Source organism: Lagopus leucura, unplaced genomic scaffold (genome assembly GCF_019238085.1).
Source record: "Lagopus leucura isolate 7727_CA_CO unplaced genomic scaffold, USGS_WTPT01 Super-Scaffold_100024, whole genome shotgun sequence".
NCBI classification, from domain to species: domain Eukaryota; kingdom Metazoa; phylum Chordata; class Aves; order Galliformes; family Phasianidae; genus Lagopus; species Lagopus leucura.
Genome location: NW_024962276.1, coordinates 4,293,980 through 4,306,733, shown reverse-complemented (window position 1 = coordinate 4,306,733; position 12,754 = coordinate 4,293,980). Strand labels below are relative to the sequence as shown.

The 12,754-nt window shown below is 58.4% G+C and overlaps 2 protein-coding genes across 3 annotated transcripts; one reads left to right on the top strand and one right to left on the bottom strand.

Annotated features, from left to right (window-relative positions):
- Positions 1-1,373: 1,373 nt before the first annotated feature.
- RASL10B (RAS like family 10 member B) lies at positions 1,374-7,551 on the top strand. 2 transcript variants are annotated; one of them, XM_042880033.1, is made up of 4 exons: positions 1,374-1,569; positions 3,402-3,734; positions 4,759-4,883; positions 5,198-7,551. In XM_042880033.1, exons 2-4 carry the CDS (start codon positions 3,519-3,521, stop codon positions 5,466-5,468), a joined length of 612 nt encoding a protein of 203 aa, XP_042735967.1. In that variant the 5' UTR covers positions 1,374-1,569; positions 3,402-3,518; the 3' UTR covers positions 5,469-7,551. The 2 variants fall into 2 exon arrangements, with proteins under 2 accessions (XP_042735967.1, XP_042735968.1); XM_042880034.1 differs by lacking the exon at positions 1,374-1,569 and adding an exon at positions 1,968-2,035.
- GAS2L2 (growth arrest specific 2 like 2) lies at positions 6,947-12,367 on the bottom strand. The gene is made up of 6 exons (XM_042879946.1): positions 11,963-12,367; positions 11,040-11,278; positions 10,287-10,394; positions 9,918-10,014; positions 9,232-9,469; positions 6,947-9,103 (listed from the first exon to the last, which is right to left on the bottom strand). Exons 1-6 carry the CDS (start codon positions 12,315-12,317, stop codon positions 8,020-8,022), a joined length of 2,121 nt encoding a protein of 706 aa, XP_042735880.1. The 5' UTR covers positions 12,318-12,367; the 3' UTR covers positions 6,947-8,019.
- Positions 12,368-12,754: the final 387 nt, after the last annotated feature.

Here is a 12,754-nt window from a genome sequence, read left to right as displayed (position 1 = left end):
CTTCTTTTCTACAGCAGAGATCTCTGAGGCTGTTCTGGGGCTGGCACAGAGTGTGGACCAAGCATCCCCAGGGCTGATCTTCCACTGTGTGTGACAGTGGCCCAGTGGAGGATGGGAGGAGGATGGATGTCCCCATCTCACCCCATCTCACCCTCTCTGAGGGGCTGTGTGTGCCCTGACTTGCTTTTCCCACGTGCATCAGTGATGCATTGGAGTGCTCTTAACCCGTGCTGGCATCTTGCAGAGGGTTTTATCTTGGAGCAGAGTGGGTTGCCAACCGTCTGTGCTGGCAGCCAGCCCCAGGTTGGCCAGGTTGGAAGGATCAGGAACGACCTCAAGGAGCAGGAGGAGTGCTGCCCTGTGCTTCTCCTCTGCCCAGCTCTGGGTCGGCAGTTCCCATTTGTCCAACAGGACCCAAAGTGGCTGTGAGATGTCCAGAGCTGCCCCATCCCCATTGCATCCTACAGCAAAGGGAAGGGCTCATCCTTCCCCATGGCTCTGCTGGGGGCTTCCTGAGGAGAAATCGGTCCTTCTCTTGCTCTGGATTTGCAGGCAGGCTCATGCCCCATAAACAGGGACACACCAACCCTTGCCAGTGCTGATCCTTGCAAACTGGGTTTGTTCACCACTCCTGTTAGCGCGTGGCACTGGGATCACAGTGACATGGGTGGCTTCGGACTTGGAGCTGCTGCAGGGCCATAGGGGGGGTGCCCTATGAGAAGATGAGCCCAATCCCACCGTGCCCTTTGATGGCTGATTTTGGGTCTGCATCCCTCCCTGCAGCCAGGCCGGGGATAGATGCAGGGCCAACTCTACTTCCCTCCTCCCAACCCCCCCAAAGGCCACCGTATATTACATTTCACAAATAAAACCACGAGTGAAGAGCGCCGCGAAGGGAGCTGCTAAAAATATCCCCGAGGCTGAAGCTTGGATTGTGCGGGCGAGTTCATCGCAGCCGCGATCCCGGCCCCTTCCCAGCAGCGCTCTTTGCGGTGCCGGGAAGCGACGCCCGGGGGTGGCGGGTGGGAGGTGGGCAGCGCCTGCAGAGGCACTGAGTGTTTCCCCGGCTGTGAGCATCAGGGAAACAAACCCCGAATCCCAAAAAGCTTGGGGGTAATGCGGGATGCGCTGGGCTCAGCGCAAAGGCCGTCCCTGTGCTCCCAGCTGTAGGGCTGTGGCCGGTATCCCGTTTTGTCCCCGGGAAGGAGGGGGGCTGCGATGGCCGAGTGCTTCCATTTATACCCAGCTCACCCCATCTGATGCTTTCCCAACCAGAGGTATCAGCGGGGTTGGGGGGGGGGGGGCCTTGGCCACGGCAAAGTCGTTGTTTGAGTTCTGCCGACCTGCGGGGTGACAGCCAGACCCGTGGGGATGTCCCAGCCCTCCGTGGAGAGCAGAGAGAGGTTCGGGTTCTGCTTTGAGGTGTGCGGCTCCGACCCCGCTCCCTGGAGATGCAGCCATCCTCTCCCTCGCCATCGATAAATGCTGGTTGCGGGGTGTCCCAAAGCCACAGCTCTGCGATGGAGACGTCCGACCCCGGGGGGATGCGGTGCGTCCGGGAGCCGCGTGGTGAGCCGAGCTGGGGTCCTACGGCGTGGGATGGGGACACGGGAACGGGGAGGGCTGAGCCGCTGCCGCACCGGGGGCACATGGGTGGGTCTTTTCCCATCAGCACCTCCCAGAGCCCCGGGAGAAGCCGCGTCCTTCCCGGCTCCCCGCAGCGCGCTCCGGGCATTCCCCGCATCGCCTCCCTGCGCTGCCTCCCTCCCTCCCCGCATATCTCCGGGCGCTGCCGCCTCCTCATCTCTCGGGCATTCCTCGCATCGCTCCCCGCGCTCCATCCCCAGAGGAGGTTCTACCTCCCTCCATCCCTCCCTCCCTCCCTCCTTCCAGCCCCGCTTCCCCCGCAGCCCCTCGCCGGGCGGGGGCCGTGCCGGGCACTCACTGCAGCGGGGCCGCCCGCCCCGCACCGGGTTCGCCGCATGGCTCCTCCGCCCGCCGGGACAACGCCGGCCCGGGGCACCGCCGCTGCGAGGTAACGGAGGGGAGAGGGAATGGGGAGGGGACGGGAGCGATGCTGGTGGGAAGGGGGGAAGTTCAACGAGGGGGTACCCGGCTGAAGTTGAGCGGCAGAGCTCGGCCGCTCTCCCTCCCTTTTCCCCCAAGGCAGTGGATTTGCGCGGTGCCCGCATCCCCCGCCTCTGTACCCCCGCGCTGTGCTCCTTCCTCAGGTCGGCCCCGACCCCCGCGGTCTGGGGGGGGGGAGGGATGCGGTGCTGCCCCAGAGCATCGCCGCGGCGAGTGGGATGAGGCCCCGCGGGCAGCAAACTGGGGAGAGGGGCACAAGGTCACGATGCCCCGCAGCCTGCCCCGCACCGGGGGTCTCACCCTGCTGAGTTCCGTCCCTGCTATGTCCCCGTTCAGGCTTCAGTTTCCTTTTGTGTCCCCAAATGCTGCTGCTGCCATCAGGCCAGCTACTTGTGCTTTGGGGGCAACCTCATCCCTAGGGCCCACAGGACAGCGATCCCCATGTGTGGCTCCACCTGGGATGGGAATGGGGTTTGGGGGATGCTGAGGGTGGTGGCATGGCATTGCCCAGCAGTTTGGGGCACCCCGTGTCCCCATGGCACCCTATGGGGCTGCAGGACTCCACACCCCTGCCAGTGGGTGGAGAAAGGGGTATGGGGACAATGGGGTGGCCTGGCCATGACACTGCTTTCTGCTATCAGAGCCAGGCCCCAGTGGGGTGTCCCTGCCCCTGGACTGCATCAGGCCCTGCTGGGTCCCTGCAATGGGGACGGCCATGGCCACACTCTCCCTGGGGCAAATATCACCATCACTCAGGGTGAAATGGGGCTGCTGGAGCCTCTGACAGCCCGGGGACCGTGCCCTGTGCCTTGGGGATGTTTGTCAGGGAACGCAGAGAGAGCATCACCAACTGGGAAAAGCATCCATGCATTGAGATACAGCAGGAGCTGCTCCCAGGGATGGGAAATGCAGTGGGACCCATCCCACTGACATTGCTATTCCCGTTGCAGCTGGTTGGGACCTCAGTGCCAGTGGGTGCTGGGAATTCTCTGACCCCATTTCTGCATTCCTGTGCCCAAGCCATTGCCTTGGGGCCCCCGCCACGTGTGCCCGCAGCTCGCCCTGTCAGCTGGCTGGGAAATTAGCCTCCATCAAGTTAATTGCTGAAGCGCTCAAAGCCTGAAATTAAACATTAAAGCTGTCACTTGCAGGCACTGAGCAATCCCCCCTTCAGCAAAAGGCAATTCCAGCTGTCCAAATCGGGGAGACGGATTCCCCAGCTCGGGGCATAGAGCAGCCGGTGGCCATCCCCATCAGAAATGCCCCCTTGTCACAGGGTTTGGGACATGATAGCCTTCTCCTTGGCCCCGCAGTGATGTGCTGTCCCGGCGGGGAAATGCATCCTGAATGGGGCTGAGCCCCCCTGCACGGGAATATGCAGCGTCGGCGCCGCGGGAGCAGCACTGGGGCAGCGGCCGGCGGCCGGCGGTATGGTGGCAACCTTCAAGATCGCCGTGCTGGGAGCCCAGGGCGTGGGCAAGAGTGCCATAGTCCGGCAGTTCCTCTACAACGAGTTCAGCGAGGTCTGTGTGCCCACCACGGCCCGCCGCGTCTACCTGCCCGCCGTCGTCATGAACGGCCACGTGCACGACCTGCAGATCATGGATTTTCCGCCCATCCCCGCCTTCCCCGTCAACACCCTGCAGGTAGGGGCACGGAGTGGGGCCTCCTGCTGTGGGGGTTCGCTTCCTGAAAGCTGAGGTTCGTGTTGAGGTTGGGATAGAGTGTTGGTTCTTTGGTAATTTTTCAGCCCCAAATGATGGCCAACCCTGAAGGATGGGGTCCCACCTGTTGTCCCCGAGTGAAGGGCTGATGGAGCCAACATGTCCAGCACCCAACGCACCGCGCACCCATTGCCCAGTGCTGCCATGGGGTCAGGGTTGTGCTGTGTGTAACTGTGGTTCCTCTAAGCCTGGCCATACATTCCCTTTGGGAAAGAGCCATTTTCACAGAATCATAGAATCATTAAGGTTGGAAAAGTCCACTAAGATCATCGAGTCCAACCATCAACCCATCAGGTCCATTTTCCTCTCTTGAGCTCATGATTAACCCCAGTTTCATCCCAGCACAGCCCTCGCCACTGGGTTTGTCCTGGCGGTGCCCTGAGCTCCGCCATCAACACTGACCCATCCCTGAAGGTTAATATGAGAAAAAAAGGATTTGAAAGCTGTACCTCTGCCGGGGCCAGGCTGTTGGATTTTTAATTGGTATAATTACATCACCATGGGTCACAAGTCCTTTCACTGCTGCTCCAAAGCTGTGGGGCGGGAGGTGAGGGGCTCGGGGAGGTTTAAAAATTACATGTAATGTGCAGGAAATGGAAGGTCAGTGGGAGATGGACCAGAATAGAGGGTCATTGATCGACCTGGCAGATGATGCTCACGTACTCAATTGACCCTGCGGGCTGGCAAATCCCATTATCCTTCCCCTGGGTTAATGAAAAGGAATCACAGGGACATGGCAGGGCAGAGGTGAGATGGGGGGTGGGGATTTGGGGATGGAAAATGAGACATGCACAACACAACGCTCTTGGTCAGGAGTCCCACATACACGTAGAATGCCCAGTGGTGGATCCTACAAACTTCTTTCCTCCTGCAAATATGTCTGGTCCCAAAGTGAAGCGGCATCCTGTGGGACACGCCAGGACTGATCCCTCTCTGCACCTTGCAGGAGTGGGCAGACGTGTGTTGCAGGGGGCTCCGGAGCGTCCATGCCTACATCCTGGTCTATGACATCTGTTGCTTTGACAGCTTCGAGTACATCAAAACCATCCGCCAGCAGATCCTGGAAACAAGGTAGGGGCCATTTGCCGGCGGGTTGCATGCTGCTGGTGGGGCTGTAGGGATGGGACGCTGGAGAGCTGTGATACGACAGCAAGACAGACTCAAAGGTGGATAGGGCTGGGAAAGCAGCTTGGGGTAGTGTGGGGTAGAGTGGAAAAGCACTTGAGTGGTGGCCAAGAAGAGGGACAAGGGGACGTGGTGAGAGGCAGCCCGTGATGGTGGACAGGGCGATGGTGGCACATTGCTTTATTGGTGCCACTTTGGGATGGATGGGATGGATGGGAGCAGCCCGTGGCTGCGTGGTGCTGCCCTCCCACCCAACCCAGGGTCATCGGCACCTCGGAGACCCCCATCATCATCGTGGGCAACAAGCGGGACCTGCAACGGGGCCGGGTGATCCCGCGCTGGAACGTCTCCAACCTGGTGAAGAAGACGTGGAAGTGCGGCTACATCGAGTGCTCGGCCAAATACAACTGGCACATCCTGCTGCTCTTCAGTGAGCTCCTGAAGAGCGTGGGCTGTGCCCGCTGCAAGCACGTCCACACCACCATTCGCTTCCAGGGGGCCCTGCGCAGGAACCGATGCACCATCATGTGAGCCCCCCGTGCCACTGTGCCCCCACAGGACACCCGTTTCCATTGGGGTGATGCTGCACTGGGGACACCTCAGTCGTCTCTTCCCTGTGATGACTTCTGGGGAAGCAGTGACCGCTGTTGGGTTGGACCGGGGTGGGGATGCCACAGTTGTCCATTGAGTCCCAACGGGCTCTGCTTCTCTGCACAACAGAGCTGCTGGCGGGCAGCCACGCTGTCCCACAAACCTCACGTCCCCACATTAGGGTTTCTCACTGCATCGCCTCCATGGGCTCCTGCTGCTCTGTGCCCATCCTGGGCAGTCCAGTTTGATTCTCCTCCCCCAAAAGTGCTCTTTCCACTCCTACCAGCTTCCTTTCCTCCAAGCTCATCCTCTCCCCATATGTCCCAGCCCCACAGAGGCTGTGCTGGACATACCCTTGGTTTCAGGGGCAAAGCTGCTGCCGTGAACGCTGGGCACAGCTCAGCATCTCAAATACAGATCCAGGCTGGATTTGGCCCCAGCAGGGCCTCCCATAGGGGAAGGTGGCATCCATCCATCCATCCATCCATCCATCCATCCATCCATCCATCCACCCATCCACTCACCCATCCATCCAAATGGAGATGGTTCCCATGCAAAGGCAGTCTCTGAAGCAATAGGGAGCTGGAGGTGCATTTCCATCCTTCTTTTCCTTCATTCTATGCACACTCCTAATGGGAAAGCGAGCCTCTTTTTTTCTTTTCTTTCTTTCTTTCTTACTTTATTTATTTAGAGTTAATCTTTTGGCTTGCTCCCACTGTCGGGTCATCTGCATCTGTCCTGGAGCCTGGCACAGTGGTTGCTGGGGTATAAATGGCACAGGGATCTGTGGGTTGTCCCTCTGTGGACTGGGGACACTAAAGCAGGAACCTACCAAAACCCACTATCTCCTGACAGCTTTTACTTCCCAGGAGCTTCACTGCTATCCTGGTAACACTTTCTATTAAGAGTCCTCCTCACCGAGCTCCAATCCTTGGCATTCAGTGCAGCCCCGCATCCCTGCCATCGGCCCCCGCTCTATCCCTGCCATTGGTCCCCATGTCCCCACCACTGGTTCCCACTCCTAGCAGCCACCTTGGGAACCAAAACCCATCCCCTTGCCTCCCAAAACAAAATACAAATAAACCAAAATCAGGAAAGTTGGCAGGAGGGAGCCTGTGGCCAAGAGCTGGGGGAGAGGATGAGCATGGCCGAGGAAGGCAGCAGCTCCCATCACCCCCACAGCAAACCCTCTGTGCATCTCCTTGGGGTTTGTCAGTGCACACGACCTATATTTCGGCCTTTCACTGGCTTTACCCCTCCAAATGGTTTGAGAAGGAAACTCCTTGGTAAATGCCACTAATAAAGCATTTATACAGTGCTCCAACACACACATATCAGTGACCAAGCCAATACATTGTTTGTTACAACCCTGTAGCCTGCAGTTTATAGCACAATTAGTTACAGGTTTTTATAGCATCTATTTAGTATTTTGAAGAGAAAAAAAAAAAAAAAAAAGTTATAAATATAATTGTTATATTATATTGTATTTTATAGACAGAAAAGCTGTATCAGTAATAATGACTCTCACCGCTTTGGCAGCATTACCCCGCTCCCCAAAAACATGGGCAGGGGGCTGGCAGCCAACAGGGGCCAGGACATCCCCATCCACAGCACTAACGGAGCTCCATTGTCCTCCCCATAAACAAACCCTTAGTATGAAGTGTTACCACTCGCCAGCCGTCGCCGTGGGTTTCCTACCTGGATCTATGCCTACTGCAGAAGCAACCCGCTCCCATCCCGGGGGCTGGGGATATCCCCAGACGTCCCCAAGGGAAGCAGGAAGGAAGATGCCATTTTCTGCCCCAGTACTTGGTGACCAAGTGGTGACATGGGGCTGGGTGCAGCGCTGGTGAGAATGCTCCTCTTCTCCTCCTCTCCTCCCACTTCGGTGAGCATCGTGGTGCCTGGACATGGCATTCTCTTCCCCATGGACTTCTTATTGGAGATCCCCAGGTGTCCACACCACCCTGCGCCCCTTTATTTGGAACCCAATTAAAATCAGGTCTGTCCCCTTTGTTCTGTACTCGCCTCGCTGCTCCTTGCTCACAGTGCCGGACTCTGCAGCTCCACAACAGCCCCCAAACCCTCTGGGTCTTCTTCCATCACCCACCCAGAAGAGCCACTGGTACAAAGGTTTGGGAGAGCTCAACTGTAAGAGCACCAGTGGCCATTGCCTTGGTGAGGCAGTGATCAACATTATGAGCTCCATCCTTGCTGGAACAGCCCCCAGCCATGGAAATGCCAACACAGAGGTTTGACAATGGCACAGACATGGTGCCCATGTGTCCCCCTGCCCTGAGCAGCTCATGGGGTTGGGTGGGACTTTGGGTGAGGCATGAGCAACGTTGGTTCCATTATGCAGATGGGGAAGACTGAAGAGCGGGGTAGTTGGCTTGGTTGAATGCCAGATAAGGGGATCACCATCGCAACCTTGGCATGGCAACTCCGACAATGCATAGGTCCATCCCTGACCCAGACCGATGGGCATGGCTCAGACCCATGCCTCCTCGTCATCCTCAGTGAGCCACGCACCGCTGTCACTCAGTGAGGGCTTGGCATCCCTGGGCTGTGGGGGCTTTGGGGGGGCTGTGGGGCGATGCTGGCCCTGGGCACGGCGCTGCCCCAGTGGGGTGGGGATGCGTGAGGGACCCTTGCCAGGCCGGTGGTCCCGCCGGGGGCGCACCTTGGGCCGCAGCTTCAGCTTGTAGATGGAGGGCACACGCTCAGGTTTCTTCAGGCACCGCCGGGCTTTGGGCACAGTGCTCCGCGGGGTCTGGTCCCCCACAACTGGCCCTTCCATGGACCTCCCGGCTGGGATATTGGCACACTGTGAGGTTGAGGGCTTTGAGGACACTCTGTTGCCTATTCCCACAGGACGCAGGGGCTGCCAGTTGCGGGTGAGCTCCTCCAGCACCTTCCCATAGTCAGGGGGCTGAGAGTGCCCCCAGTACCCCAGCAGCCCTGAAACATCTGTGTTGTGGCTGCAGACCTTCCCTGGCACTGCAGGGCTCTCAGTGTCCCTGGGCATTGGGCTCGGGGGGGGACACTGGGGACTCTCCCCAGCAGCACAGCTCTCACATCCATTTGCAAAATGGGTCAGAGGGGTGGGGGGCCGGCAGATGGCTGAGCTGGTTTTCGTGTGAGTTTTAATGTTGCTGTCCTGCTTTGGAGGTTGACTCGGGGAATTTGGGTGTGAAGATGGATGGCTACGTCCAAGGGCTCTCTGGTTCCCTTCCTTGGAGCTTTTCCTGCTCTGCACTGCTCTGTGGGCACTCTGCTGCAGAGTGGGGGCACAGGTTTTGATGGGGCTGTGGGTTCGGGGTGTCACAGTGGTGGGGACCCCTACATGCCTGGAAGCTGCCTCAGATGAGCCACCTCCTTGCTGAGTGCTCCTGGGACGTGGTGGTGCCAAGTGGGCACTGGAGGCTGTGCCCCTACTCTGTGCTGCTGACTTTGGGGGGTTCCCATGTGGCTTCTTGGGGGTCCCCACAGTGTCCTGGGATGGGGTGGGTGCCCGCTGTGCAGCCCCATGCCTGGGGGAGGTGGTTCGAGCAGGTGACCTCAGTGTCGGTGTCCTGCAATCAGAGAGAGCCCAGAAAGGAGAGAGACCTCACATCCAGCCCCACACCAGGTACAGAGATGGGAGAAAAAAAAGCACTACAAAAAGAGGCAATTCAGGGTACGAAGCCACTCAGTGCCTCACCTGCACGAAGGGACCCTCCGGGGCTGTGCTGGTTCCTGGCGGGGGCTGGGGGTGGTGGGGGTCCGGGGGTGGTGGCGGTGGCCGTGGGGTGCCCAGGTGACCGGGGGCAGTGGGCTCTGTGAGCGACTGACCAGCAGAGTGGGGTGAGTGCGGCCAGGGGCCGGAGGAGCTGCGCAGAGCTGCACCTCGTGCTGCACCGGCTGCTGGGAGGGTCTGGTCCTGGAGAGCTGTTTGTGGGCTGCGGGGAAGGACTGAGCTCAGTGGGGTCCCTCCCCATTGCAGACCGCAGCCCCACGGAGCCCAGAGCCTTCCTCCCTGTGCTGTTAGCACGGGACGCTCCTGCAGAGCTGAGCTCGGTGCAAACGGGGTTTCGGCCTTGCAGTGGACCCTATCCTCCCAAAAGTCTGCCATGACCTCTAGCGGCCACTAGAGCCACCCAACAAGAGCCATTCGCCCAAAGCACAGATTTCTCAGTGAAGCATCAGGATTACATCTCCTGCCCCTGCAAACACCCAAAAAGCACCAACACCCCCAAGAGCACCGACAAATGCCCCAAAAGCACCGATGAAACCCCAGAAAGAACCAACAAATGCCCCAAAAGGATCAACAAAGCCCCCAAAAGCAGACACAATGCACCCTTCTCCCCTTCCACCATCACAGCCAGAGCTGGGGGTGCAGGCACTCACAGAGCGAGGTGCAGCGGCACGGATCGTGCTTGTCCAAGTAGTGCTCCAGGGTGTCCCAGCCGCCCCCGACCCGCACCATGACGTGCTGCCTCAGGATCTGCACTCAAAGACACGCGACGTCAGCCCTGCTTCACCCCACGCCACTGAGGCACAGGGGTCTCAGATCCCACTGCTTGTTTTGTCACCCCAGGGAGAGTCAGGATGGCCTTAGGGAACCTCCCTTCCACTGATCCCATACTTCCATCGGGTAATGCTCAAAAATGACACGTTGGCCCCATTTGGCAGACGAATATAGGGAGGAGGCTTGATAGGAGCAAAGTAGGACTCCTGGTGCCTGCGCCCTGCATGCATGAGATGCAGCAGACTCACCCGAACGAAGATGAGGGTGTCGGAGTCACCCACACGGTATTTCCCTTCTGATACTTTGATCATGGGGAACTGGACAGGACAGGTACAGCGGCTCACCAGGTGCTGGACCTGCGGGCAGTAGGGATGGGTTTGCACCAAAGCTTGTGGGAAGGGGCCTGGGGTGGTGTGTGGGAACTGCTGAATCACAGCCTGAACCTCTGACTGATCACCTGAGGTGAGCAACGAGTCAGCCCTGGGAGCACAGGTGAAGGCAATTCAACTGTGCTGGTGGAAGGGGTGAAGCCTGGCTCCACCTCTCCTAGAGCCATTTAAGAGCTGGCTACCAGTGGAGAAGGATCTCTTCTGGAGATTCCTCCTTTGGAGTTTTGCAGTGAGCCCAGGACAAGGGTAAGCACTCCATCTATTCTCTTTTTGGTATAATAACCTGCCTAGCCAAACTCTCTTGTTTATTTCCTAATTACAACATCTGTATATTCATTCATTATACAGATGTCTATCCCCATCGTTCCTATCCCCATCATTCCTATCCCCATCATCACCATCGTTCCCATCCCCAAATTTCCATTACCATCTTCATCACTATACCCCCATCACAACATCCCTATCCTCATCATCCCCAGTGTCCCTGTCTCCCCAAGATACACACCTTGATCATCCCCATTCCCATCACCCTAACCCCCACCCCCACTCCATCAATCCCATCACCACCTCTCCATCATCTCCAACCCAATCCCCATTCCCACCCCCCCATACCATCTGGTCAAGGTTGTGGAGGTCCCGGGGTTTTCTGGGGGGACGGGGCAGGGGGTTGTCTGCAGGAGGCAGCTCCATCTCCTGGCGGAGCTCCTCCTCGATCTCCTCTTCCATCTGCACCAGGGTGGGGGCGCACATGCCAAAACGGGCAGCACGGCGTGCCAGCTCCAGCAGGCACAGCACAAAGTTCTTCTCGTTCTTCCTCAGCACCAGGTCCTCTGTCTCAAACATCAGGACGTCTGGGGCAGGGCAGCGGTGCAAAGAGGACGAGAGCACAGATGGAGAGGAGTTGAAACACATAGATGTGACACTGAGGGACGTGGTTAGTGGGCAGTATTGGTGGTAGGCAGGCAGCTGGACTGGGTGATCCTAGAGGTATTTTCCAACCTTAAAGACTTTGTGATTCTACAAAGGTCTTCCCAAAGGGACGTTATTTCCCAGAGTGCCATCTGTGCCCACCTTGCTGTGCCAGCCCATAGATTGTAGGAATATGGCAAGGCCCAAAAAACTGTTGGGTTAAATTCATAGAGGAAAAACCTCCCCCTTGAGCATCTACATACAAAGATGTGTCCATGCTTACTGTGATGTTTCATGGTGTCCCAGAGCCCCACCCCAATGGCTGAGTGAACTGAGGGCATTTTTTTCCATGCCTGTGGCACTGCTGTCAGTGGAGACAAGGGGACAGACCCTCTGCTCAGAGCCAGGAGGACTCCTGGTGTCCTTATGGCCATGATGGCCACGCATGGCACATGCTCTTTTCAGTCCCAACCCCAACTGTTGAGCCCAGGGAAGCTTGCTCAAGCCCAGCTTGGTGCAGAGATCCCAGTGGTGGGATGGCACCAGCTTTGGGGACACAGGAAATCACCGACAGTGATGCCAGGATGCACATCACATCACGGTGCTGCTGGAGCATTGGGTCTTACCGTTGATATCCATCTCCTTCCTGCACCAGTGGATGAAGTTAGAGATGTTGTCCCTGGCCTGGAAGGTGCCTGGTTGTGCTGCTGGATTGCAGCTGACACCGACAGTGGGCAGGTGGAGGTGCTGGGCTGCATTGGGACAGGTGTGGGCAAAGTCCTCAGCCACATGGGTGATGTGGTTGGCATGGGAGCAGAGCACAGCCCCCGTCTCCAGCACCTCCAGGAAGGTGCCCACCTCAATATCCAGCCCATAGAGCTCCTTCAGCCACTCGGCCAAGTCCTCCTTCATGGCATACAGGTACTGCTGGCTGGACCCATAGGGACGGATGCTCCGCACTGCAGCTCCAGGCGTCCCCATTGTGCCATAAGACCCCAAACTGGGAGGAGGCAAGGGGAAACGGGTGGTGGGAATGTGAGAAGAAGCCCCAGCCCACCTCCCCACCCCACTCACCGCATGCTCTGTGCCACTAGGAGGGTAACAGCGGGGTGCCGGAGCACTGCCAGGGTCCAGGGCTGTGGGGAAGCAGAAATTGCCCTCCTGGGCAGTGGGTGTTTTGTTTCCTTTCCAAGAGCTGTTCTCTTCTCCTTGGTGATAAGGGATCGGCTGCAAACACTCCCTGTTAACCCTTCAGCACCCACTCCTCCTCCAGGAGCACTGCTCCTCCTCTGTGCCCCATCGGGTGGGTCTGTCCCCCCCACGGTCCCCAGGGATAGAGGGCAGCCCCTCAGCACCCCGACTCACTCAGAACCCCAAAAGCAGAGGGGAGTTGCCCCCCTTCTCACCACCCTCACACC

What these genes read in the sequence shown, in the direction of transcription:
- RASL10B (XM_042880033.1), top strand. Translation starts at nt 3,519, where the DNA reads ATGGTGGCAACCTTCAAGATCGCCGTGCTGGGAGCCCAGGGCGTGGGC. An exon ending in TCCCCGTCAACACCCTGCAG is followed by an intron (nt 3,735 to 4,758) that starts GTAGGGGCACGG and finishes TGCACCTTGCAG; the next exon opens with GAGTGGGCAGACGTGTGTTG. An exon ending in CAGCAGATCCTGGAAACAAG is followed by an intron (nt 4,884 to 5,197) that starts GTAGGGGCCATT and finishes CACCCAACCCAG; the next exon opens with GGTCATCGGCACCTCGGAGA.
- GAS2L2 (XM_042879946.1), bottom strand. Translation starts at nt 12,317, where the DNA reads ATGGGGACGCCTGGAGCTGCAGTGCGGAGCATCCGTCCCTATGGGTCC. An exon ending in TCCACAACCTTGACCAGATG is followed by an intron (nt 10,395 to 11,039) that starts GTATGGGGGGGT and finishes TACTGCCCGCAG; the next exon opens with GTCCAGCACCTGGTGAGCCG. An exon ending in GTGCCGCTGCACCTCGCTCT is followed by an intron (nt 9,470 to 9,917) that starts GTGAGTGCCTGC and finishes CCTTCCCCGCAG; the next exon opens with CCCACAAACAGCTCTCCAGG.